General features: G+C 47.1%; 1 protein-coding gene across 7 annotated transcripts in view; it reads left to right on the plus strand.

The window, feature by feature from the left end:
• Ascc1 (activating signal cointegrator 1 complex subunit 1) overlaps positions 1–23957 on the plus strand; it is a 97399-nt gene that overhangs the window by 59317 nt on the left and 14125 nt on the right. For all 7 annotated transcript variants that reach the window (XM_006514039.3, NM_026937.3, XM_006514041.4 and 4 more), the window contains 2 exons: positions 552–676; positions 2415–2500. In XM_006514039.3, coding sequence (XP_006514102.1) covers positions 552–676; positions 2415–2500 — 211 coding nt within the window. The remainder of the gene's footprint in view (positions 1–551; positions 677–2414; positions 2501–23957) is intronic.

A 23957-nucleotide genomic window follows, 5' to 3' on the forward strand; every position in this document is an offset into this window, starting at 1 on the left:
GCTTAAATCCATGTCTCCACACAGTCAACTACTATCATAGAACCAATAGTGCACTGCAGTGACATCTCTTTCTCTCTCCCAGCCCTCTCCCCAGGGTCTTGTTTTGTGACCCGCGCTGCCTTGGAACTCTGTGCATCTCATGTTTGCTTCAAGCTTATGAACCTGCCAGGCTTGGTGGCTCACATCCTTCATCTCAATACTTGGGAAGCAAAGGCAGGCTGATCTCTGTGAGTCTGAGGCCAGCCTGGTCTGCAGAGTGAGTTCTAGGCTAGCCAGTGCTGCATAGTGAGAACAGACTCACAAACAAACAAACAAAACAACAAAGTTCTGACTCCCTTCCTCTGTCTCCTGGGTGGTGGGACCTCAGACTTGTGCCACCATAACTGGCAGTGACTTGTTCTTAATCAGACAGTGAGCTCTGGTGGGGGCTGTGGCTCTTGCCACTCCTGGTGCAAGGCTTTGCATGACTGGCTCAGAGTACACAGTCCATTCATGTTGAATTAGTGGTCAGGGTTCAGGATTTATTAAAACTTCTGTGCTTCAAACTCCAGGCTGCAGGAGCTGGTTGATCGAGTGCTGGAGCGTTTTCAGTCCCTGGGACTCATCGTGAAAGAGTGGACCAGTGTGAAACTGCACGCCACGGTCATGAACACACTGCTCAGGAAAGACCCCAACGGTAAGTCCCCAAAGAGCTGCAGCAGGGCTGTGATCAGGGCTAGCAAGACCTCTGAGACTTGCTAGCGATTTGCATGAGCAGTGGACAGGAATCCCTGATAAGCCTTTGCTCTGAGGACCCAGTGCACATGGCAGGGACATGCCTAGTGTGCAGTTAGTCCTGTCACACATGGGGCTGTTAGATTTTGCATACAGAAATATGAGATATGGGTTGGGGTACAGTGTTGGGTAAAGTGCTTGTTTAGTATGCATGAGGCCCTACTTTCAGCCATTGAGCATCTCTTCCCGAAGAAGGATTTAAGATGCCCAGGTAAATTTAACCTAAACGGTGCAGAGCCTGTATCTCCCTGCACCTTGCCCCGTTCCTTTGATACCATCCACAGGGTCCCTCACTTGTCTGTAATTCACTGAGTAGGATGGGCTGGCTGTCCAGTGAGACCAAGACACTCCTATCTCTGCCTCCCTTGGGCTAAAAGTCTAAGTGTGCCACCGTGCCAGCCTTTTCCCCGTGGGTTCTGGGGATTAAGCTTAGTGAGGCCCTCATACTGCAAGGCCAGCACTCTCCTGACTGAGCGTCTCCCTCCCCACACCGGCTACTTTTTAACAGGCCCTTTGCTATTGATTTGCTTTCCAGATTGCTCCTGTTCTTTTTTTCTTAGCAGGGAAGCTGTTTCATTTGTTTTGCTTGTGCTTTTGAGACAGGATCTCATGTAATTCAGGCTGGCCTTTAGTTTGCTCTGCAGAAGGGACGTGACCTTGAGCTCTTGATCTTCCACATACCTAGTGCTGGCTTTATAGGACTGTGCTACCTCAGCTGGCTTTCAGAACTGATTTTAAGCTGAGGGGTCTTGTTTAGAACACTTTCCATTCTGAGCTAGGTCAGGAGTTCCCACACACATAGCTAAACTGGGATGTGCTCATGCAGTTGTTAGACCTGGGGCTCTGCAGACCTGTGTAGTAGAAGATGGACCAGAGACGTAGAAAGAGGAATGCGCATAGGTTTGCCAGAAGGCAGGAAAGAGTTGTAGCCTGACAGCATTCTGAGAGTTAAATAATCCTTGAGGACCTTTGAATTTTCTCTTCCCTGTTCTCTTCTCTGTATTGAATTTTTACTTGAAAAGGACATGAAAAGCTATGTTACTTCCCCCTCCCTGTCTCCATTCCTTTGATAGTCTTCTGGCTGTCCTTTAAGAACATCTTTTGGGAAATGCAACCTAAATTAACTCAGTTAGCTAGAGCACAGTTTTGTTTAGGCCAAGGTCATAGACTTGCTGCCTTCCCGTGTAGAATGTAGGGATAGCTTTCATGGTGGCACTCCTCCACCCCCAAGCCAATGTGGAAGGAATCCTTAGGTTAACCCACAGCCTGGACACCAGCAACTTTGAATAGTTTATATGTAAGCTTACATTGTGTGTTTTAACACAATTAAAATCACATGCCACTTATTTGGGGGTTGTAAAGCCCTGGAGGTCACTTAGTGGGAAAGAGATCCGTGGGAGAGCTGTCAGTTACCCAGTGTGTACAGTTAGTGCCCGAGAGCTCTGAAGGAATGAAGACACACGGGCAGTTGGCACTGCCACACGGGAGCCCCATCTCCTGGCTCTCAGCTGCTCCTCCTCCGTCCTATGTTGCTTCCTAAAGCAGGAGGTGAGAAGTTTGCTAGGAGGCCTGGGGACCAACAGGGCAGGTACAAACAGCCTGTTCAGCTTCCTCTCACACTGTCTCTGTGTTATTTACAGCGGAAGGCAGGTACAATCTCTACACAGCAGATGGCAAATATATCTTCAAGGAGAGAGAGTCTTTTGATGGCCGGAACATTTTAAAGGTCAGTATGATGTCGAGTGGCATGGAGGTCTTTTGGCGCATGCCCCGAATGAGGAAGAAGTAAGGTGTTGCCTTTTCACACTGCCATGCTTCCTGCTGCTTCTCCTGAAAGGATGCAAAGTGTTGTAGTGTCAGAGAGAGGGTGATGGGGGAGATCCCTAGATCCATCTGGCTGACCATCCATCCTCTTCGCACCTCAAGAGTGTTTGCAGTCTCTGACTTAAGAAAGACTAACATTTCCCAGTTACTTTGAGACTTGGTTTGAACCCAGTGCGTTTCACTTTATACTCTAGAGGTTTGAGCTTGCATTTTTAAAGTGAAAAAAATGTTTTGATCTAGTACATTTTTCTCTTCACCCACAGAGTTGCTCCCCAAGGTTACTTCTAGTCTATTTTTACTCAGGAGCAGCCTGTGTCCTAAAAGAAGGTAGTCAGTGTCTTGACTGCTGAGACCTCACTGTTCTGAATCACAGTCAACTTTGAGACAGGAAAATGCAAGTTCTTCTGCCCTGCATTCTCTCTCCTGCATACTGCCTCTGTTACAGCTGCAGCCAGGTGACATGCTGTGGCTCCTCTGGGCAGAGAAACAGACAGGTCATTGATGAGTCTCATGTTTGCTGATGGTTTAGGTCACACAGTTTCAAGGCCATGAATGTTTTCTAGAGGTAGAGAGGTGTGCATGTCTATTAGTCAGAGTTCTCTGGAGTGACAGAATTGATATTTACATTTTTATCTTGTATATATCTATCTCTGGATGGAAAGTCCATCTCAGCTGGTCTTCAGTACATACTAGAATCCCAGAGAAGTCAGTTCTGATACTAGCGAACTTGCTGACAAGAGTGAGAGCAAACAGGCAAAGGGCAAAAGCTTCCTTTGTCTGTGTCCTTTATATAGCCCGACAAGAAGGCATGGCCCAGATTTAGGGTGGGTTTTACCACATCAAATGATCTGGATTCAGATGACCCAGGCAAGGAAAAAAACTCCTCACAGGTGTACCCAGCCCTCACAGGTGTGCCCAGCCCTCACAGGTGTGCCCAGCCCTCACAGGTGTGCCCAACCCTCACAGGTGTGCTCAGCCCTCACAGGTGTGCCCAGCCCTCACAGGTGTCTCCAGCCCTCACAGGTATGCTCAGCCCTCATAGGTGTCTCCAGCTCTCACAGGTGTGCCCAGCCCTTACAGGTGTGCCCAGCCCTCACAGGTGTGCCCAGCCCTCACAGGTGTCTCTAGCCCTCACAGGTGTGCCCAGCTCTTACAGGTGTGCACAGCCCTTACAGGTGTGCTCAGCCCTCACAGGTGTCTCCAGCCCTCACAGGTATGCCCAGCCCTCACAGGTGTGCTCAGCCCTCACAAGTGTCTCCAGCCCTCACAGGTATGCCCAGCCCTTACAGGTGTGCTCAGCCCTCACAGGTGTGCTCGGCCCTCACAGGTGTCTCCAGCCCTCACAGGTGTACCCAGCCCTCACAGGTGTGCCTAGCCCTCACAAGTGTCTCCAACCCTCACAGGTGTGCCCAGCCCTCACAGGTGTCTCCAGTCCTCACAGGTGTCTCCTGCTCTCACAGGTGTGCCCAGCTGCTTTGGTTTTAGTTGACTCTGGGTGTAGTCAAGACTATCCATCACAGTGTGTAACAGTAGTGAGAGCCACTGCATCTTAGATGCGCTGGCCTTTACCCCTCCCTTCCCTGCTTTCATCCTAAAGGTTCTTCACAGAAAGCTCCTTTCCATGACTTGTACCACAGGCTGTTTGAGCTTCATTTGAATTCCATGAGAACCAAGTTGGTTTTAAGACATTCCTAAAGATTTCTTTCTCCATTGTTCTTTTAAAAAAAGAAAAAGAAAAAAAAGATATAACAAAACCAAACATAACCAAGTATAATAACAACAAAACCCAAGTCTGCCTGACACAGCTGGGCTAAGCCTGAAATCCCTCATTTAGGAAATGGAGGGAGAAGCATGAGGAAGTCAGAGTCCTCCACACCCATATAGCGAGACTGAGGCTGGCCTGAGATACATAAGACCCTTCCTGAAAACCAAAGAAACAAACAAAAGCTATGAACAGAAAATTCCCAGACCAAGGCAATAGAGGAAGAGAAGCATTGAATCCTACAGAAGAATGGAAGTGTTAATTACAGTGGAATTCATCATCAACCTGCCACAAGCCTATCATAGATGAAAAGCTAGCAGTCACGGTGAGGGTTCACACCTGTGGTAGAATGCTTGTCCTGAACCATAGGCAGGACTATCAGTTTGGGGAGAAAGATCCCTTGAAGTTTCCTGACCTGAACAACCCTGTGGTGATGTGAGTGTAGCTCCCTCTAGTGTTGACAAGCCACAGTACCCTTCCTCATGCCCAGGTGGGCTTTGAGCTGGGCCCAGTGAGAGTTTGGAGACATGAATCTCTCACACAGGGCCCACTGTGGTTAGACTTGCAGGAAAGCAATTTTAGTTATCGGCGCAGACTGGAATCTACAAGATACTCAGAACTTTGGGCTTTAGCATTTCCCTGCTGCTTTGTGCAAGGGTAGTCGGTATTTAGGTGGAAATCATGAGATATCTGAGGTCATGTCTGTCAGAACCAGAGTAATGCCTGATTAAAACTCTTAAGTTGGGGCAGACATTTGGGTGTGGGGCATAACACAGTGATAGAACAGGTGTCCATGTGTCTTAGTCAGGGTTTCTATTCCTGCACAAACATCAGGACCAAGAAGCAAGTTGGGGAGGAAAGGGTTTATTCAGCTTACACTTCCACATTGCTGCTCATCACTAAAGGAAGTCAGGACTGGAACTCAAGCAGGTCAGGAAGCAGGAGCTGATGCAGAGGCCATGGAGGGATGTTACTTACTGGCTTGCTTTCCCTGGCTTGCTTGGTTTGCTTTGTTATAGAACCCAAGACTATTAGCCCAGGGATGGCATCACCCACAATACCCACCCCCCCCATCACTAATTGAGAAAATGCCTTACAGCTGGATCTCATGGAGGCATTGCCTCCAGGGAGGCTCCTTTCTCTGTGATAACTCCAGCTGTGTCAAGTTGACACAAAACCAGCCAGTACACCATGTAAGGTGGACGCTGGGTCCAAGCTCCAGCAACAAAATCTTGACAATTAGAGTCCCGTTCTGAGTACACCAACTGGACAAGAGATCGCTTTCTGCTCTGAAGGCGAGGCAGCGGTTAGTCTTCCTGCCTCTAAGGGGGCACATTATCAGGCAGTTACAGTGTAAAATCATGGGCAGATGTGTGGAAGAAAAATGTGTGCCCTTGTATCCCTGGGCAGGGCACCCTCTAATCTCTCTCATTCCCCTTAGTTTAATTCTTAATCGTTAGTTTCAGGAGATAGAACCTTTCACCTGTGTTTCAACCAAAGGAATAAATCTCTCTAAAAAATGAAGGCATTGTGAGTGTAACTGCCATTCCAGCCCAGTGCAAATCCACCCAACATAACTGTAGTCTGCCACCGTATGGATTTGTTCTGCTAACTACAACATGAGAAGCCATGTTCTCTGAAACCCTTGAAATGAAAGAAAATATTCAGAAAACAGATAGATTGTTTTTATATTTCAACAATGAAATTTTTCTTATTTTAATTTTTGTTTTTTTGAGACAGGGTCTTATTCTGTAGCCTTGGTTGGCTTGGAACTCACTACGTAGACCAGGCTGGCCTTGAAGTCATGGAGATCTGTCTTCCTCTGCCTCCCAAGTCCTGGGATTATAGGCATGCACCATCACTCCTGGCTTACTTTGCATTTTAAATTGCATGTGGAGGCCCAAGGACATCTTTGGTTTCTCCCTCCCACCGAAAAGGTCCCCAGGATCTAGTCAGGCAGTCAGACTTGGTGGCACCTGCTTTTTTGGAATGAACTATCTCACAGACATCAAAATTATTATTTTAAGAAAGAAAAACAAAGGCACTAACAAGATAGGAGCTGACTAGAGTAAACAGAAAGGTGAAGCGTTCTGACTACAGAGGAACGCAAGCTTCCGAACATACTAACAAGCACACTAACAGCTCATGGGGCAGGGAGCAGGAGGGTCTTCAGGAGGCAGCCTTGGGGAAAGCCAGGCTCCTCAGCTGTCATTGGAAACAAAACTGGGAATGTCGTTGCTCATTGTTCTGAGGTTGTAGTGAGTGCCTGCTGATTGCTGCTCCGCTCCAGGAGGGAGATCCGTTCCCCTGGCTCCTTGGAGTAATGTGTGTTCTCCATGCCTTGGTAATAAGAAAAAATCTCTGATGGCTTTGGAAGTAAAAGGCACTTTTCCCTTTTGTACAGCTCTTTTCAGAGCCAGAGAAGCTGTAATTGACTAGCGTCTGGTTATTCCTAGTTAAAATAAGACTTCCCCAGGGAAGGCTTGGGAAGGAGGACCTGACAAAGAGTTGTTCTGTGTCATTCAGAGCAGACATGGGAGAGTACAGTCAGCCGTGGTGTTTTTATGGCAGGCTGACAGCTCAAGGAGGAGGGCGCATGGCATCGGTGAAGATGACCCAGGCCAAATGAATGGGATGATGCTCCCGAGAGTTTCCACTTCTGAGAGGTAGCAGGGAAGATGCATCCGTGTAACCATTGGCTGTGGGGCCATGGAACCGGAGACACAAGGCTGACGTGAGGACAGCGGGTGCTAAGGGAAGTGACTTCTGCCTGGGGGGCTTGAGAAGTAGCTTGAAGCAACAGAACTCTATACCTTCCTCTCAACAGACCGACTGCAGGCTGAGGGGGAAGCCCTAGATGGCAAAGACAAGCCAAGGAGTCTGAGGGGCCATGAAAGCATTGCAGGTCCCAGCCATCAAGAGCCATTCAGGAGGATGGCAGGTCCAAAGCCTACCTTGGCAACTTACAGAGGCCAGGTCTCAGAGATACCAAAATAGGGCTGGAGGTGTAGCTAGGTGGTGATTGCTTGCCTAGCATGCATAAGGGCTGGGTTCAGTTCTTCAAACTGCAAGGGAGTGTTTATTTTAATCCTGATTTGCTAACTCAGGTGTGCAACTCTAGCACTTGAGGGTTGGAGCTGAGGCAAAAGGCCCTGTGTTTAAGGCCATCCTGAGCTACATAATGAGCTCCAGGGGATCGTGGGCTGCAGAACGTGACTCTGAAAAACAAAACCACTGTGAAAACTGTAAGACCAGTCTGAGGAACATTAGTTTATTATGAGAGTGTTTTAACTTAGGCCGGCAGCATTAAGCTGGGTATGTTACTTTTAATAGTTTCCCCTTAAACATCGTTCCAGTCCCTTGTCCACACTGAGCCTGGAGTTGGTTGTGAGCAGCTTCTCCCAGCATTTCATCTGTCTTCATTTGATCCTGGTTCCTTCCTTAGAGTCCTTAGCGGAAACCAGGGAGGGTAAACGCATTTCACTTACGCATTCATTTTTACCGTCTAGAAGGGAGCTTTATTAGGAGACACTCTTGTGACCATGGTGGGAGCACAGTCAGGCCTGGAGGGAGGAGGGAGGCAGCGTGAGGAGCTGTGAAGGAAGAGAGACCCTGCCCTTCCAAAGCCTGGAGAGGAGCTTCGTTAGGAGAGAGAAGCTGCCTGTGTAGCCTAAAGAACGGCAGGCCTTCAGAGAAATCCCAGGATGAGTGCGCTTCAATGAGATCGTTACTCAGTTGTCGTGAAGGAAGTTTGAATTTCATAAAGGAGGTTTTTTTTTCCCCCCACAAATGTACATGGGCCAAGCATGTATATACTGTTTGACAGAATCAGAAACAGTGCAACAACTGGCCAGGCCAGGAAGGAACACGCCCCACACCATGCCCCCTGACTGGCTCTTCCATCAGTGTGTCCTAAGGCATTCAGTATTTTCAGTATTCTCAGGAAAGAGGCTTGCTTTGAAAGAATGCTTGGTTTAATTTGAAAGATCAATTCAGTTCTTTTGTTTTTTTTTGAGAGATAGGTCTTGTTCAGTGTCACTTTAATTTATGGTGATCCTCTTGGCTTTCAAGTTTTGCACCATGACTAGATATATGTAAGTGTGTGAGTGTGTGTGTGTGTGTGTGTGTGTGTGTGTAGACAAAAGGCAAAATCTGGGATTTATATAATCTTTAGATATTCGGACTTATATGATTATCTTTTAAACATTTATTTACGTGTACATGCGTTCTCTGGTGTGTATGCCACATGTGTATGTGCACAAAGAAGCCAGAAGAGGTCCTTGGTCCTTGCAGTGTAGTTACCTGTGGCTGTGACCCACCTGACATACTTGCTGGGAACTGAACTCCGCTCCTCTGCAGGGGCAGCAAGTAGTCTTAGCCACTGAGCCATCTCTCCAGCTCCTAGGTTCTCTTTTCTGGTTTCTGTTTTTTGTTTTTTAATGAACTTCATTTTTTTAGAGCAGATTTAGGTTCACAGGAAAAGTGAACAGAGAGTAGAGTGCCCCCATGTACCCCATCCCACTGTATACATCCCCAGCCACTGACGGCCTGTAGTGGTTCTTTATGTATACATCCCCAGCCACTGATGGCCTGTAGTGGTTCTTTATGTATACATCCCCAGCCACTGACGGCCTGTAGTGGTTCTTTATGTATACATCCCCAGCCACTGACGGCCGGCCTGTAGTGGTTCTTTAGCTGCAGAGTGGGCCTCAAATCCACTGTTTAAATGAGGCTCACTCTTGGTCTTCGCAGCACATCGTATGGGTGCATCCACCTCTGCAGTAGCACACAGAGCAGCTTCATGGTCTCTACCAGGTTTTTCCCCTCCCTCCCTCCCTCCTTGCACCCCCTCCCTCCCAGCCACTAAGGGCGCCTGAGCTTTCACCTGTCTACAGAGCATCCTCCAGTAGAAATCACAGCTGCAAGATGCATTTATGTTCCCTTCATGCCTTTTCTTTTTTAATATTTATTTTTATTATTTTATGGGCTTGAGTATTTTGCCTGCATCTATTTCTGTGTACTGTATTCATGCGCGGTGCCCACAGATGTCAGAAGAGGGCATTGGATCCCCTGGAACTGGTGTTCCAGACAGCTGTGCAGTGCCTTGTGTGTCTGAAAGAGTATCCAGTACTCCACCGCTGAGCCGTCCCTCCAGCCCCTCTTGATGCCTCACTGTGGCTCAGCGGCTTATTCCTTTATTGCTGGATGATGCTCCGCTGTCTAGTTGTCCCAAGCTTTCTCCTTCACCTCACTGAAGGACTTCTTGATTGCTTCCAAATTGTGGCAGTTACAAATAAAGTTATAAATGTCTTTGAATAAATAACAAAGAGCACAGTGGCTGGATCATGTGTTAAGAGTATGCTTAACATATATATTTTAAATACTCAGTTGTCTTCCACACGAGCTGTACCATTTCGGATTCCCACAGCAATGACTGAGAGTTCCTTTGATTCTGTGTCCTTGTCACTTTTGGTCTTTTTCAGTGTTTGGAGGGTAGTTCATTCTTTTTTATTTATATTCTTTTAAAATTTGTGCATGTGTGTCTATTCCTACATATACCACGGTGCACACATGGAGGCCAGTGGGCAATATCCAGGGATCAGTTCTCTTCTGCTGTGGAATACAGGGGTGGAATGCAAGTAGTCAGACTTGCACATGTCATTGCACATTGACCCCGTTGCCTGCCTAGGTTTGTCCCTCTGTCTAGCACATAGCAGTGCCCAGCTGTCTTAATTTGCAGTTCTCTGCAATGCACAGTGTTGAGCACTTTCCAGATACATCCTTGACATGTGTGTCTTCTTTGGTGCTTTCTGTTCAGGTCTTTTTTGATTCATTTTTATAAAGAATGGAATGTCAGACTAGAGAGATGGCTCAGTGGTTAAGAGCACCAACTGCTCTTCCAGAGGTCCTGAGTTCAATTCCCAGCAACCACATGGTGGCTCACAACCATCTGTAATGAGATCTGGTAAGAGGGTATCTGTAATGCCCTCTTCTGGTGTGTCTGAAGATAGCGACAGTGTACTCAGCTAGACCAACTCACCGGGAGGACATAAGAACAGGCTCTGGGTTGCTCTGCGGGTATCTGGTGCTGCTCTGTGAGCACAGCCCACTCATCCAGCTTTCCTGTAGGTGCTGCTGTGAGTCTGTCCTTATAGGTGCTGCTGTGAGTCTATCCTTTCCCGTTCCCTTGTTGCCAGTCTGGTTTCCAGGATCAGGCCACACAGGGTGTGGTGGCTCCACTTCCTGCGCTGTCTGTTTTCACTCCATTTCCCTCTTCTCCTACCTTCATAGTAGGGTTTAAGGTGGTCTGGCGTCACTCCTCTGACTGTTCTTCCATATTGATTTGGCTAATTTGTTTTTTTTTCCTTTCTCAATAAACTTTAGAATCAGTTTGTCAATATCCATAGGATAATTTTTCTGGGGGTTTGATTGTGGTTGTTTTAAATCAATAGATCAAGTTGGATCTGCCCATAAATTATTTAGTTTTAGGGTTTTGTTGTTGTTGTGGGGTTTGTTTTGTTATTTTTCATTAGAGTTTTGTGGTTTTCTTGAAGTAGATACTACTTAATTTTATTAGCTTTGTATCATCCCTTTTGGGGTATTAGTATAAATAATACTGGATGATGACGATGATGATTTCTGGTTGTGAATCACCATGTAGGTGCTGGGAATCAAACCCAAGTCCTCTGGGAGAAATGCCAGTGCTCTTAACTGCTGATTTATCATCACTCTAGTCCTGTGCTCTGCCCCTACTCCCCTTCTTGACACAGGGTTTCTTTGGGTATCCCAGAGGGAGTTCCAGGACAGCCAGCTTGGCCTTAAACTCAAGAGTTCTGGCTGCCCCTGTCTCTGAAGTACTGGGATTAAAGACATGAGCCACTACTGCCCAGCTTCCAGCCTCTATTTTAGGGTCAAATTCTGATTGTTCATTGACAATAAATATAAAACTGAAATTTTGAGTATTAATCTTGTGTCTTACAAGCTTGATATTATCACTAAATCTATGAAAAGTGGTTTTGTTGTTGTTTTTGTGACATGTTCTCACTATGTTGCCATGGTTGGCCTGGAACTTGGTATGTAGACCAGGCCATCCTTAAACTCAACAGTTCTGCCTATCTCTGCCTCCTGAGTATTGGGATTGAAGGCATGCACCACTATGCTCAACTTTTGGACTTTAAAAAAAAAATCTATTTATTTTATGTATGTGAATGTGGTTGTCTTCAGACACACCAGAAGAGGGCATCAGATCCCATTACAGATGGTTGTGAGCCACCACGTGGTTGCTGGGAATTGAACTTAGGTCCTCTGGAAGAGCAGTGCTCTTAACCACTGAGCTAGCTCTCCAGCCCAGCTTTTGGAATTTTTATCTAGCATCCAGGTTCTAGACCATCATGTCATCTGTGACAAAAGACAGTTTATTGCCTTATTCCAAATATGTCTTCCTCTTACTTTGTCTCTTACTTCCCAGCTGGGACTTTGAGTATGGATGGAAGGCAGGGGTGTCCGCATCTTTGCCTTGCCCTTGACTTAGCAGGAAAATGTCAGGTCTCTCACCATTCAGTAGGGTAGCTGTGCAGTCCATTCGTCCTGAGCCCTAGTGTTTTATGAGACAGACGCTCCCTCAGTAACTTAGGCCAGCCTTGAACTCATGATTCTGCTGCCTCAGCCTCCCGGGATATGAGCCTCCACATTTGCTCCAGTTCTTCACTCCTAGACTGCACAGCACAGGTAGCAGTTTGTCGGTCCCAGCTCTATTTTCCCGAGTTATCCTCGATGCTGGCTTTGAGCTGTGATTCTCGTGCCCTCCTGTGTCGCTTGGGTGGTTCTGTTTCCTAACTTCCATAGTAGGCCTAAGGAGAGTTACTGACTTTTTGGTCTGTTGAGACTTTTTACTTGTTTTTTTATTTTTATTTGTGTGTGTGTGTTCATGTGTGACATGAGCACAGTTTGCCTGAGCCATGGGATGCATGTGGCACTCAGAGGTCATCTTTCCAGAACTGGTTCTGTCCACTGACTGGGAGGGAGCCAGTGGTTGAACTCAGGCCCTTAGGCTTGCCGGGCAAGAGTCTTTATTATCTGCTGAGTGGTCTCACTGGCTCTTGCTTACTTAAAGCTGACTGCTAAACTTTTTTCATGATGGACCAAAAACCAGGAGTCTCACAGCTTTAAAAAAAAGGTTTATTGAAGGCTAGAGATACAGCTCTGTCGGTATAGTGCTTTCCAGGAAACACTGGGTTTGGTTCCCAGTACCACATGAACCAGGTGTGCCGGTACATGCCTGTAATTGTAGCACTTGTGAGGTACAGATAGAATGGTCAAGAGTCTGAGGCCAGCATGTGGGACCCTGTCTCAAATAAATATATACGTACATAAAATGTTAATTGCAATGCAAAATCAATAGAAAGTGTATTCTCTTACTTGTCGAAGAGAATTGTGTTTATTATATAGTAATTCTCAGCTCAAGCATTGCTATCCCTGGAAAGTGCTTCTTTATTACTTGGCTTTTTAAAATCTTTTTCCCTCAAACCCCAAACTTTCCTGAAACTGATCACCAAGACCATTGCAGTATGGGAAGATGAGCAGCTTCCCCTGCGCTTGGGTCTCAGTCACTGTCGCCAGATTCATGCTGCATATGGCGTACAACTTGAAAAAGAAGAGTGGTTTGTTTTTTTGTTTGTTTGTTTGTTTGTTTGCTTATTTGTTTTTGAGACAGTTTCCTGTAGCCCAGGCTAGCCTTAAACTCCACAGTATAGCCACGGGTGACTTCGACTTTCTGATCCTCTGGCCCCCACGTCCTGATGGCTGGGGTTACGTGTGAGCGCTGCCCTTGGTTAATGTGCTGGGACGGAACGTGGCCTTTTTGGAGTTTGGACAGCGCTCTACAGGTAGAGCTACGTCTCCAGCCCCTAGGATTTGAAATTTTTAATCTTACTTAGTAAAGTACTAAAGCAGATGTCAGTCTTCTCATCTCTTTAGTAAGTTATTGATTTTGCATATAATGACTGCTTTCTGCTAGAAAAAGGGACATCAGTGTGATAAAGCAAATACCCTTGAAAATACAGTGTATGTGCTGATAAGGCCTGGAAGGTTTTCATGCAATTATGCTGATTATTTTTGTTTCTCTTTGTCTGCCAGTTTTCTTTTCTCTCAGATGCTAAGACCTGATAGTGTATCTGTTGTGATTTGCAGCTCTCCAACCTTACTGGGTCATTCCAGGGTGTTCTGTCAGACACACAGCTCATACAGCAAGGCTTTCCTGCTTACACACAAATGCAGCTCTCTTGACATGCTGCTGTTCTCGAATAGTGTCTCTCCATGCTATCAGAAGTCACATTATTCTCTACAGTCACATGGCAGGGCAAGGGAAAAACGACTCTGGAGGGTTTTCTTGTGTGTAAGAGTATGATTATGTTATGAAGGAGCATGGCACATACACACACACACACGGGGGATGGGGGGAGCGCAAGCATATACTTGTGTCCTGTCAGGGTTGGGGGAACAATCAAGAATCAAGGAACCCTGAGCAAAAGAGGAGACTGGGAAACTGACAACAAAGATCCTTAGTGCAAAAACTAATTGAGCTGGGTTTGTTCTCTGCACATGTGAGAGGTTGAGGCAGGAAGACTGCATCAGCCTGAGGTCTGTGTGACCACATCATGAGTTAAGGACTAACCTGGGCTATATAGTAAGCTTCCACCCCAAAATACAAAACAAAAAGTATAATTAATTCATTATTTGGTTCTAAAAAAAAGACATGGCAGCCTCGAGGTCAGCTTGTGTCGGGAGGTTTTGGACAATAGTGTTGGCAGGTCTATGGCAACAGCGAATGACACTCCTCTCTGGCAGAGTGCACTGTCCCTTCTGTCTGAACAATGCATCTTCAAGGAGCGTTCCTCCACAGAATGGCCAGTAGACAGATGATAGCACTAGGCATTAAGGGAAGCATTCATGACAATGAGACTTTAGCAACTCATGGGGTATGGCAGACTTGCAGCAGGATGGCAGATGTAAACTGGACTCAAGGAAATGGAAGCCAAGCTATGAATTTACTGGAGAATTGGGAACCTTTGAAACAGAAAGGAGTCGGGCATGGTGATGCATACCTTTTATCCCAGGGGCAGTTGGATCTCTGTGAGTTCAGGGCCATCCTAGTCCAGATAGTGAGCCAAACAAACAAACAAACAAACAAACAAACAAATGGATTGTCAGAAAAATATTAACCAGGGTCAGATGTAGTAGACCATGCCTGTAATCTCAGCCCTGGAAGGTTAAGGCAAGAAGATTGCAAGCCTGGGCTATACAAGTGAGACGATGTATCAACAAAACAAAGCAAACAAGTCCCGTAAAGTGTTTCAAATTAGAGCAAGCTGTCAGGAAGCTAGCAGCACTTTTCATTTTCTTGTAAGAAACAGAATGGCAGCCTGGTGGTGGTGGTGGTGGTGTGGTGGTGGTGTGGTACACACCTTTAATCCCAGCGTTTAATCATCCCCTTCAGGGAGGCAGAAACAGGCAGATCTCTGAGTTGAGTTCAAGTGCCTGGTCTACAGAGCCAGGACTACACAGAGAAACCCTGTTGCAGGAAAAATCACACAAAAAACCCCTCAACAGAAGGCTCCATAGGTAAAGGTGTTTACAGTGCAGGCCTGGTGAACTGAACCCTCTAGAGGTGAGAGGACAGAGCTCACCACAAAGCTGTCTTCTGGCTGCCATACCACACATGTACTATGGCTCAAGTGCACACGGGACGACGGGAAAGAGGAAGAGAGGGGAAGGGAGGAGGGGTCAGCTTCAGTTTGAGGTGGCAACACATGTATGTACCCCAGAGGCGGTATGCTGAGACAGGGGATCAAGGGTTTTAAGACTAGGAGTAAATAGCATGAGTTATCTTAAATAACCAAAATGGGGGGAAAAAGAAAAAGAATTATCTATACAACAAGCCTGTAGGCATGGGCATCTTTTGGACAGAGCCATAAACGTGGAGCATGGTCCACAGTGAGCCTGATGACCAACCCAGTGTGCCCCAGCACCTGCTGTCTGGTCCTCAGACCAAGGGCAAGCTGTGTGTTTCTCAGTGGTGAGCAGGTCAGGGAAGAATGACAGGGCATGAGCAAATTATGTGCAACTCACCCAGCAGTGTAAGGGCACGGTGTGGCACGGTGATGGTGCCTTCCCTCACCTGCTGCATGTGTCGCGTGAGGACCGGCTGGCACTGTGTGACCAACAGTGTGTGGCCATCTGGCCTTTCACAGAGGTTTGTTGACCCCAGACTTAGAATTTAGAGTTTAACTTAGTCATCTCCTTTTGTGTGTGTCTGTACGTGAGTGTGTGTGCTTGTGTGAAGGTCAACATCAGGTCTCTTGCTTGCTTGCTCATGACATTACTGTACTTTTGTACAACTAGTTTTTCTTTTCTAAGAACTGTGTTGTGTGGTGTGTGCACATGTGTGCTGGGGACGCTGCTGTGTGGTCGCAGTCTGAGGACGTACCTTCCCAGATCTAGTTAGTTATGTTTCCCCCTCACCCAGAGCAACTCTGCATTTGCTTGCTCTTTGTTTTTCGAGACAGGCCTTTTCTGTGTAGTCCTGGCCACAGTTGTGCTTCATGATGACATATATCACAGTCTTTTTGAAACAGGATCTTAGCTTGTGGTTTGATGCCCTTGAACTTGTGAGTCTCCAGCCTCTGTCGAATTAGTAGGTGTGTCTGTTTAATGGAGCCTCAAGATACAGTAACTAGTTAATGAGCAGTTAGTGCCCGGTTCTCCTCTCAGAAGCCATGTAGGTTTGTTGTAGGAGCGCTGGAGGCGCTGGGACTGAGCCACCGTCTTCTCTCCCCGGTGCTCGGTGCTGAATTACAAGCTGCTGCCAAGCTTATCCATCACACAAGCAGCCGTAAAATGTGGAGTTTAAGAAGGAGATTATGATGGGATGTCTTGTCAGACTATGGGTGGGGTCACTAGGCTGTGTTATTGATAGACACGGTCATCAGGGGTGGCAGCAAGCGTCTTAGCCCCCTGAGGCATCTTGCTGCCCTCTACCTTTATTCTGGATGATTAAACCAGGAGGTTGTGGGAGTGACCGGGAGCGCTGCTGTCTTCCCAGTGCTAGAAGAGCACTGCGCAGTCAACCTGACAGGTGTTAGAGACGGCCCCTAGAGTAGCCTGAAGAGCTGCAGCTGGTCTCTGTTGCATGCAGTTTGCAGGGGGAGCATCCACATCCAGGCATCGTTTCTCCCACACAATTTTTTTCCCCCTAAATTTATGTGTTATGTTGCCTGGAAAGTGAAGACTCTAATGAGGTTGCCTGAAGAACCAGCTAACTGTCAGTGGGGTGAAGCCATTGTTGAGATGAGTGTCGGCTCAGCCAATTGCTGATTTTGATGGAAGCCAGCGCCTGTTCTGGAAAGATAACCCTCACTGCTCTGTGGTCGCCTTCTCATGCAATGACTCTTCTCTCCTGGCTCCCCGCCAGTCACAGTCTCTGCTGACTTCTCTTTGCAGTGGCATTGGAATACTCCCACATGTTGTTTCAGCCCTGGGGGTGCTGACAGATTCTATAGGGTCTAGCCAACACAGTACCAGACATAAGCACAGTCTGGCAAAGCCAGCAAGTGCAGAAAAACCCAAGAGGTTGCCCTTGCTCTTCCGGGACTCACTGCTGGCTCTCCTCGGAATGAAATGTGTGGTAACATTTATTGGATATCTTCTAAGCAGAAAGCTCTAGAGAGATGCCTGGCTGGGGAAGGGGGTGGGTATTTAGTCCTGAGCTCCTTCCCAGGAGTGCTTTGAATGGGTACCTGTTCTTACTGTTGGAAACACTCATCCGCAGGCATGCCTAGGGATCTGTTCTTTGTTTTGTGTGTTACTCACTGAAGATATGAGTCAAGTGTTGGTTCTGTTTAGATCTATTGTAGTTATTGTGTGTGCCTGTGCATATGTGTGCCTTTTCTGTGTGTGTATATATGTGTGTGTGTGTGAGAGAGAGAGTGTGTGTGTGTGTATGTGTGTGCACGCGCGTATGTGCCCATGCCATGAGTTACTGATGCCCATGGAGGCCAGATCCCCTGGAGCTAGAGTTACAGATTTACAGATCATTATGAGCTACTATGTGGGTGCTGGGAACCAAAACTGGGTCCATTGTAAGAGCAGAAAGTAATTTTAACATTTTTTTGAAACTGGTCTTTTACTAAACCTAGAGTTCACCAGTTTGCTAGGCTGACTGACTATGGGCCCCAGGGATCCACCTGTTTACAGTAGTCTACAGCATAGACCAGTGCATGTCAGCGTTTACCTGTAATCACAGTGCTGGGGGTGAGGAGACAGAGGGATCCCTCACACTCTCTGGCTGGACAGACAGAACAGCAGGTTCCAGGCTCAGTGAGAACAGGCTTACAAAATAAAGCAGAGAGACTGGAGAGGTGGCTCAGCGGTTAAGAGCACTGACTGCTTTTCCAAAGGTCCTGAGTTCAATTCCCAGCACCCACATGGTGGCTCACAACCATCTGTAATGGGATCTCATGCCCTCTTCTGGTGTGTCTGGAGACAGTGTACTCATATGCATAAAATAAATAAATAAGTCAAGAAAAAAAGCAGGAAGTAATAAAGAGATAGATACCTAGTGTTGACATCTGGACTCCATATGAGTGTGCCCTGCAAGCCTAAGTGCATACCCAGCACACACACACACACACACACACACACACACACGGCTCCTGACTGAAGGAAAGCGCTGTGGGTAGGCACCCTTGTGGTACTTGTGTGTGATTATTGCTCTAAGAGTTAGGGAATTGGCATAAGAACAAGTGAAGTCTGTAGTGCTGTGAAGTGGTGATTGCTCTGAAAAGGACAAATTTCCATCCATGAAATCATTTTAGAGTCACGGCAGAGCATTATTGTCAAAAATTAAAAGCTAGGGAGAAAGCTGTCTGGCTAGAAATCCAGCAGAATTTCAATGACTGTTTTTTAGATTGTTATGGCTTTCAACTCTCAAGGCATGCTTGGGCATGATAATGCTTTCTCCTCCAAAAAGCCTTTTGCTTGTTTGAGTCTGGCCACGCCTTCACAGAGGGAAGGTGGCTGGCTGAGCAGGACCATGGGGACATAAGTGGGTGTCACAATGTGTACAGCTCTGGTGACAGTACTGAAGGTGTGTGTCCTGTAGCTCTGGCTGAGGGTGCAGTCTTGTCTAATGAGGTGACAATAACGGAGTTGATAGCATGTGGCAGTCCGCCTTCTAGCTTGCAAGAGTTGTTCCTAGCTCAGCTATTATTTGGACAGCTATTGTTTGTGCATATGTAGACACCCTGTTGCCTGAGGACATCTGATCTGCTCTCACTTTTGAATCCCATCCCCATGTGCTTCTCCCCTCCCCACTGGCCTCCCCATCCCCCATGCCCTTTTTCTCCACTTGTTACTTTGACACAGCCAACAGTCAGGGCTTGGATGCCCAACCTCGATAAAGCCCCAGAGTTGCTTAGGTCTTCCTGTGAGACAAGATGTAGGGCTTTGCTTCTGCTGACCCGTACTTCCTCCCTGTGAACCTTCTCCTGGCCGTTGAGTACTGTTATGAGCACTGTCTGCGGGAAGGTGACCAGACAGGAAATAGAAAGGAGAGTGGTCGCAAAGCTTAATGAGCACTGGTTCTTCCCATGGCAGCTCTTTGCAGAAACATCCCTGGGTCAGCTCTGAGACAGCAGCTACCCTCAGAGCTGCATTACAGGCTTAGGGGCCGAGGAGGCTCTCAGCCAAGCAGCCGCCAGACAGTTTACTGTGGTAAAACAGTAATAGCCATGCCTCGAGGTAGGATTTTCTGGGGAAGAAACTTGGCAACAGATCGAGCTGCCATCGGCCCGTCTCAGATGCCAGCTCTCGAATGGTACCATGTGCGGCCTGCATGGAGGTCAGGCACAAGCTTTCCAGCCCTGTCAGCACAACCTCCTGGCTCCACCACCTCCGCCCCCTGCTCCGTGTTTTTTTCTTGCTAGTTTTCAAAATGGAAAGGCTCTGCAGGGAGGGGAAGTCCCTTAGCATTTTGCATATTGAGGTGCTCAGCAGAACTGCCTGGCATCCTGTTTGTATATATCGGTTTTAATTCACTCTCTAATAGGTCATTTGGTCTTAACAGCAGTCTTAAACTTGATAATACTTGCATCAGCAGCGAGTTGTGGGCCAGCCGTCCAAAAGTGCAACCCCAAGTGATTACTTGCAGAAGGTTTTATAGCCTCCCTAGGAGAGGCCACGCTGTAAGCAGACCTTGCACACTCCAGCAGAGACTTGCAGGTGGCTGGGGAGGAAGTCCCTTTCCTCTTAGTGCAAGGAAAGCCATCCTTGTCAGAAGGGACTCCAGCTCTGTCCGATGGCGTCAAGGACTTCAGTATTGTGAGTGGAAGAACCAGAAGTAGGAGTGCCCTGTTGACAGGGTGAGGAGCTGTAGCTGGCCCTGATGTGCGTGCGCGCGCGCACACACACACACACACACACACACACACACACAGCCTGAGGAGCTGTAGCTAGCCCTGATGTGCACACACACACACACACACACACACACACAGAGCCTGAGGAGCTGTAGCTGGCCCTGATGTGCACACACACACACACACAGAGCCTGAGGAGCTGTAGCTAGCCCTGATGTGCACACACACACACACACACACACACACACACACACACACACACACACAGAGCCTGAGGAGCTGTAGCTGGCCCTGATGTGCACACACAGCCTTTCACACTTTCCTTATGGAGGCTGCTGCTGATAGCACTCAATCCTCCCACACACTGTCCTTGGCCGTGCTCCTTGGCTCTCAGTGAGAACACCGTGTCCTCTTTTTATCGGCTATTATTGGCTATTGTTATTGACTCTCTCACCATGATCACTGCAGTCTGAGGTTTCAGACTAAAAGTAGCCTGGCTGCCGGAGTTAGGGCTGAACTTGAAGATGACTCCAAGATAGCAAATCCTTGCCAAAAACAATGCCTTTTATTCTGAAGTGGATGTTGCTATCCCAGTCTTTAGAAGCATTGCGGCTCCATGAGGCCAGATTGTGGCTGTAAAGATTTCTAGTGAACCTTCTCTTTTTATCCTTTCAAGGAAAGTAGAGTTTGTCTGTCTGTCTGTCTTTTTCTGGAATGGTCCATTAGATTGTTGGCAGGGAGTAACTAATAATCAGAGTGTTCTGTAGTTTGGCTCTGGAATGTCCCCCGGATTCCTGTATCTTAAAGCCTTGATCCTCTAGCTGTGGTGGTGCTGTGAGGATAGAGAGCTTTAGATAGAGGGCGTGTGGGTCATTGGGATGCACCCTTAGAGAGGATTTTGTGATTCTGTATCCTTCATGGCTCTCTCTCTCTCTCACTTCCTGGATGCTATGAAATCAAACTTCCCTTTGCTACACAATCACGTGTGGCGTACTGTGCTGCCACCGCTATGCTGCCACCGCTGTGCTGCCACTGCTCAGCACTGAGGCCACAGAATGGAGGACTGAAATCTCCAAAACCACGAGCCACATAAGCCTTTCAGCCTCTTAAATTGGTTGGTATCACAGCAATGGAAAACTGAGGAACACAGTACTCGGAGTTGTAACTTAGCATTCTTTCCTGTGGTAAATATAGGGTGTCTTCATAAAATATCCTGTCCAAAGGTGGCAAAGTTGTAGCAGAGAGTAGCTCTGGATACTGGGGGGAAACATGTCAGCCTTGGCTATCTGAGAAACTTCTAGGTCCTTTTCAGAGGACTTTCCTCCATGCTAGGCATGTCCCTTGGCCTCCAACATCCAGGGAGTGTCTCTGTCTGTGAGCTCCACCCTCAAGACATTTGCATTTTCCCTGTTTTGTGTGTAGGAATATGGCTTGCCCTGGTATAAGCAGGCACAGCCTCTGTGGGTATTTTTAAACAGATGGAGGCTTTTGCTCCTGGACATGCCTGCTTCCCACCTTGTCTTTCCGTTCCTCCAGTGCTTGCTCTCATAGAAGAATCCTTGTGGGGGCTGGAGAGATGGCTCAGTGGGTAAGAGCATTGACTGCTCTTCCAAAGGTCCTGAGTTCAAATCCTAGCAACCACATAGTGGCTTACAACCACCCATAAGGAGACCTGACGCCCTCTTCTGGCACGCCTGAAGACAGCTACAGTGTATTTAATGTATAATAATAAATAAATTCTTTAAAAAAAAAAAAAAAAGAATCCTTGTATGCAGCCAGAAGTCAAGGGTAAGCGAGGAAGACCTGAGGGCTTAAAGGGCCTGTCCCCTCCACCGAGGCTCAGCGGCAGCTTCTAGGTTTGAGGATTTTGTTGTTACTGCTGCTGTTTTGTTTTTTGAGACAGGGTCTCTCTGTGTAGCCCTGGCTGTCCTAAAACTCCCTCTATAGACCAGGCTGGCCTCGAACTCAGAGATCTACCTGCCTCTGCCTCCCAGGTGTGTATGCCTGGCTGTTGCAGGAATTTTAACAAATAGAACTTTGAAAGAGTGTTTGTGATCCTAATTGCAAAATAGATTAGTAACATATTTTCAAAATTGACTATATTTTTAGCCCATTAATCAATTTCTTTTCAAGTTTTCATGACATTAGTTGGAGTGGTGTTTTGGTGTGTGTGTGTGTGTGTGTGTGTGTATAGTTCAGAGACAACTTGTCTTGAGTCTGTTCTCTTGTTCTACCGTGTGGATCCAGGGATTGAACTGAGGTCATCAGGTCTGGTGTTGGGAGCTCACTTACCCACTGAGCCCTCTCACCTACCCTGATGTTAAGACGTTTCTGCTTATTACGTAATATCTTATTTCTTGCGACAATATCTCATCCCAGGCTAGCCTCAAATGTTTCTGTGTTGCTGAGGATGATTTTAACTTCTGCTCTGCCTGCCTCTACATCTGAAACAGAAGTCAGAGTTGGCAGAGACCTGGGAGCTGGCCCTGTCCCTATCCCCAAAGCAGAACTGGGGCTAAGAGATGTAATTGGCAGCAGAGAACATGGGAGACAGAAGTAGGGAGCAGCAGGCACGGGCCGACAGTCTGCTGGGAATGGTGTGGGCCTTGCTGAGGGGCAGGGCCCCGTGCCAAGACACCTCACTGGTCCCAGGCCTAGGCTGCCTGAGCACTGAGTATAGTTGTCCACATGGCTGAGTTGCTCAAAGAAGGCTAAGTGTGGTCAGTTGATTCCTAGGTAAGCAACTTTGTGAGTAGCTCTGTGCTATCGGGTTGACTTAGCTACTATGTCTTCTCAAGGGAAGTGTTTATTTATTTGTTTGTGGCTCTTTTAGGCAGGACTGTCCTGGAACTTACTCTATAGACTAGGTTAGCCTTGAATTCACAGATCCGCCTGCCTCTGCTTCCCAAGTACTGGGATCACCTGGTAGGGAAGGTGTTTTAAATATGTAGGCACATTTACACCCTTGAGGCCATGATGGGTAGGGACTGAGCAGTTCTAAGATGCCCCTATGGCTTCTTCCTAGTGACATTATTCTCCAGAAACAGCGGCTTCCTAACCCTAGGGTTTCTGTGGAGGGGCAGAAGGGGAGCAGGGCCAAGCAGGATGTCATGGTGTACCCCAGACTGTCTTGAACGTCACTGTGTACCTGGGCTGTCCTCACACTCATGGAAAGCTTCCTGCTTCAGCCTTCTAAGTACTTGGCTTATGACTGTGAGCCGTCATGTCCAGCTCCTTAACTGAAACGTCTTTATACTGACTTTCATGGCCAAACTGCAAGGTTTTCTAGTATTTTGGACCCTTCTTTTTGCTTCTGATGCTGACTATAAACTTAGCCAGAAGCACCTAGCAACCATGCCTGGATGCAAAGCTGACTTGACATGGCTGCTAGATTTGTCAGCGTGTTGCTTTTAAAGTCAGCCTCTGACAAAAGTGTAGATTGTGGAAAAGGCTTTGTTATTTGCCAGAGTGTAGCAGTAATGGCTTCCAGTCCAGTTCCCATTGAAAGTGTTCCTGTCTGAAGCCTCCGGATTCTGCCTGTGACTGCTTGCATTTCTGTTGGTCTGCTATTCTAACTCTTACCAGAATCAGCCAATGTACCAGACTTTAGCATTCTAAGCTTTTTAGACCTGCTTCTCCAGACACTTGCTAATCCCCCCCCCAAAAAAGTTCCAAAAGCTTCCAAACCACAGTGTGAGTCAGAGTAATGGGCTCCCACTTCTCCAGCGTCAACTTTCTGTGTGTATATGTATGCGTTTGTGTGTGAGCGAGTGTGTGTGTGTGTGTGTGTGTGTGTGTAGGTGTGTGTCTTTAAATCATTACTGCAATCCAATACCTGACAGGAACAACTTGTGGGAAGAATTTATTTATTTATTTATTTATTTATTTGTTTGTTATTAATTATTATTATTTTTGGTTCACAGTTCAGCATTTCAGCACATAGAACTTGGCTTTTTTGACTCTGGGCCATGGTGACACAAAGCATTATGGCAGCAAAGGGTGGTAGCAGAGATTGTCCAATGCATGGTGGACAGGACAGAGCAAAGCAAGAGGCAAAGGACCAAGAGTTATCTCCAGAGGCACACTTCCAATAACTAACTTCCTGTTAGGCCCCACATTCTCGATGTTTCAAGAACCTCCCAAAATGGTGGTTTCAAGAAACACCAACTCAGGGCTAAGTACTG

Source organism: Mus musculus, chromosome 10 (assembly GCF_000001635.26).
Source record: "Mus musculus strain C57BL/6J chromosome 10, GRCm38.p6 C57BL/6J".
In the NCBI taxonomy this organism is placed as follows: Eukaryota; Metazoa; Chordata; class Mammalia; order Rodentia; family Muridae; genus Mus; species Mus musculus.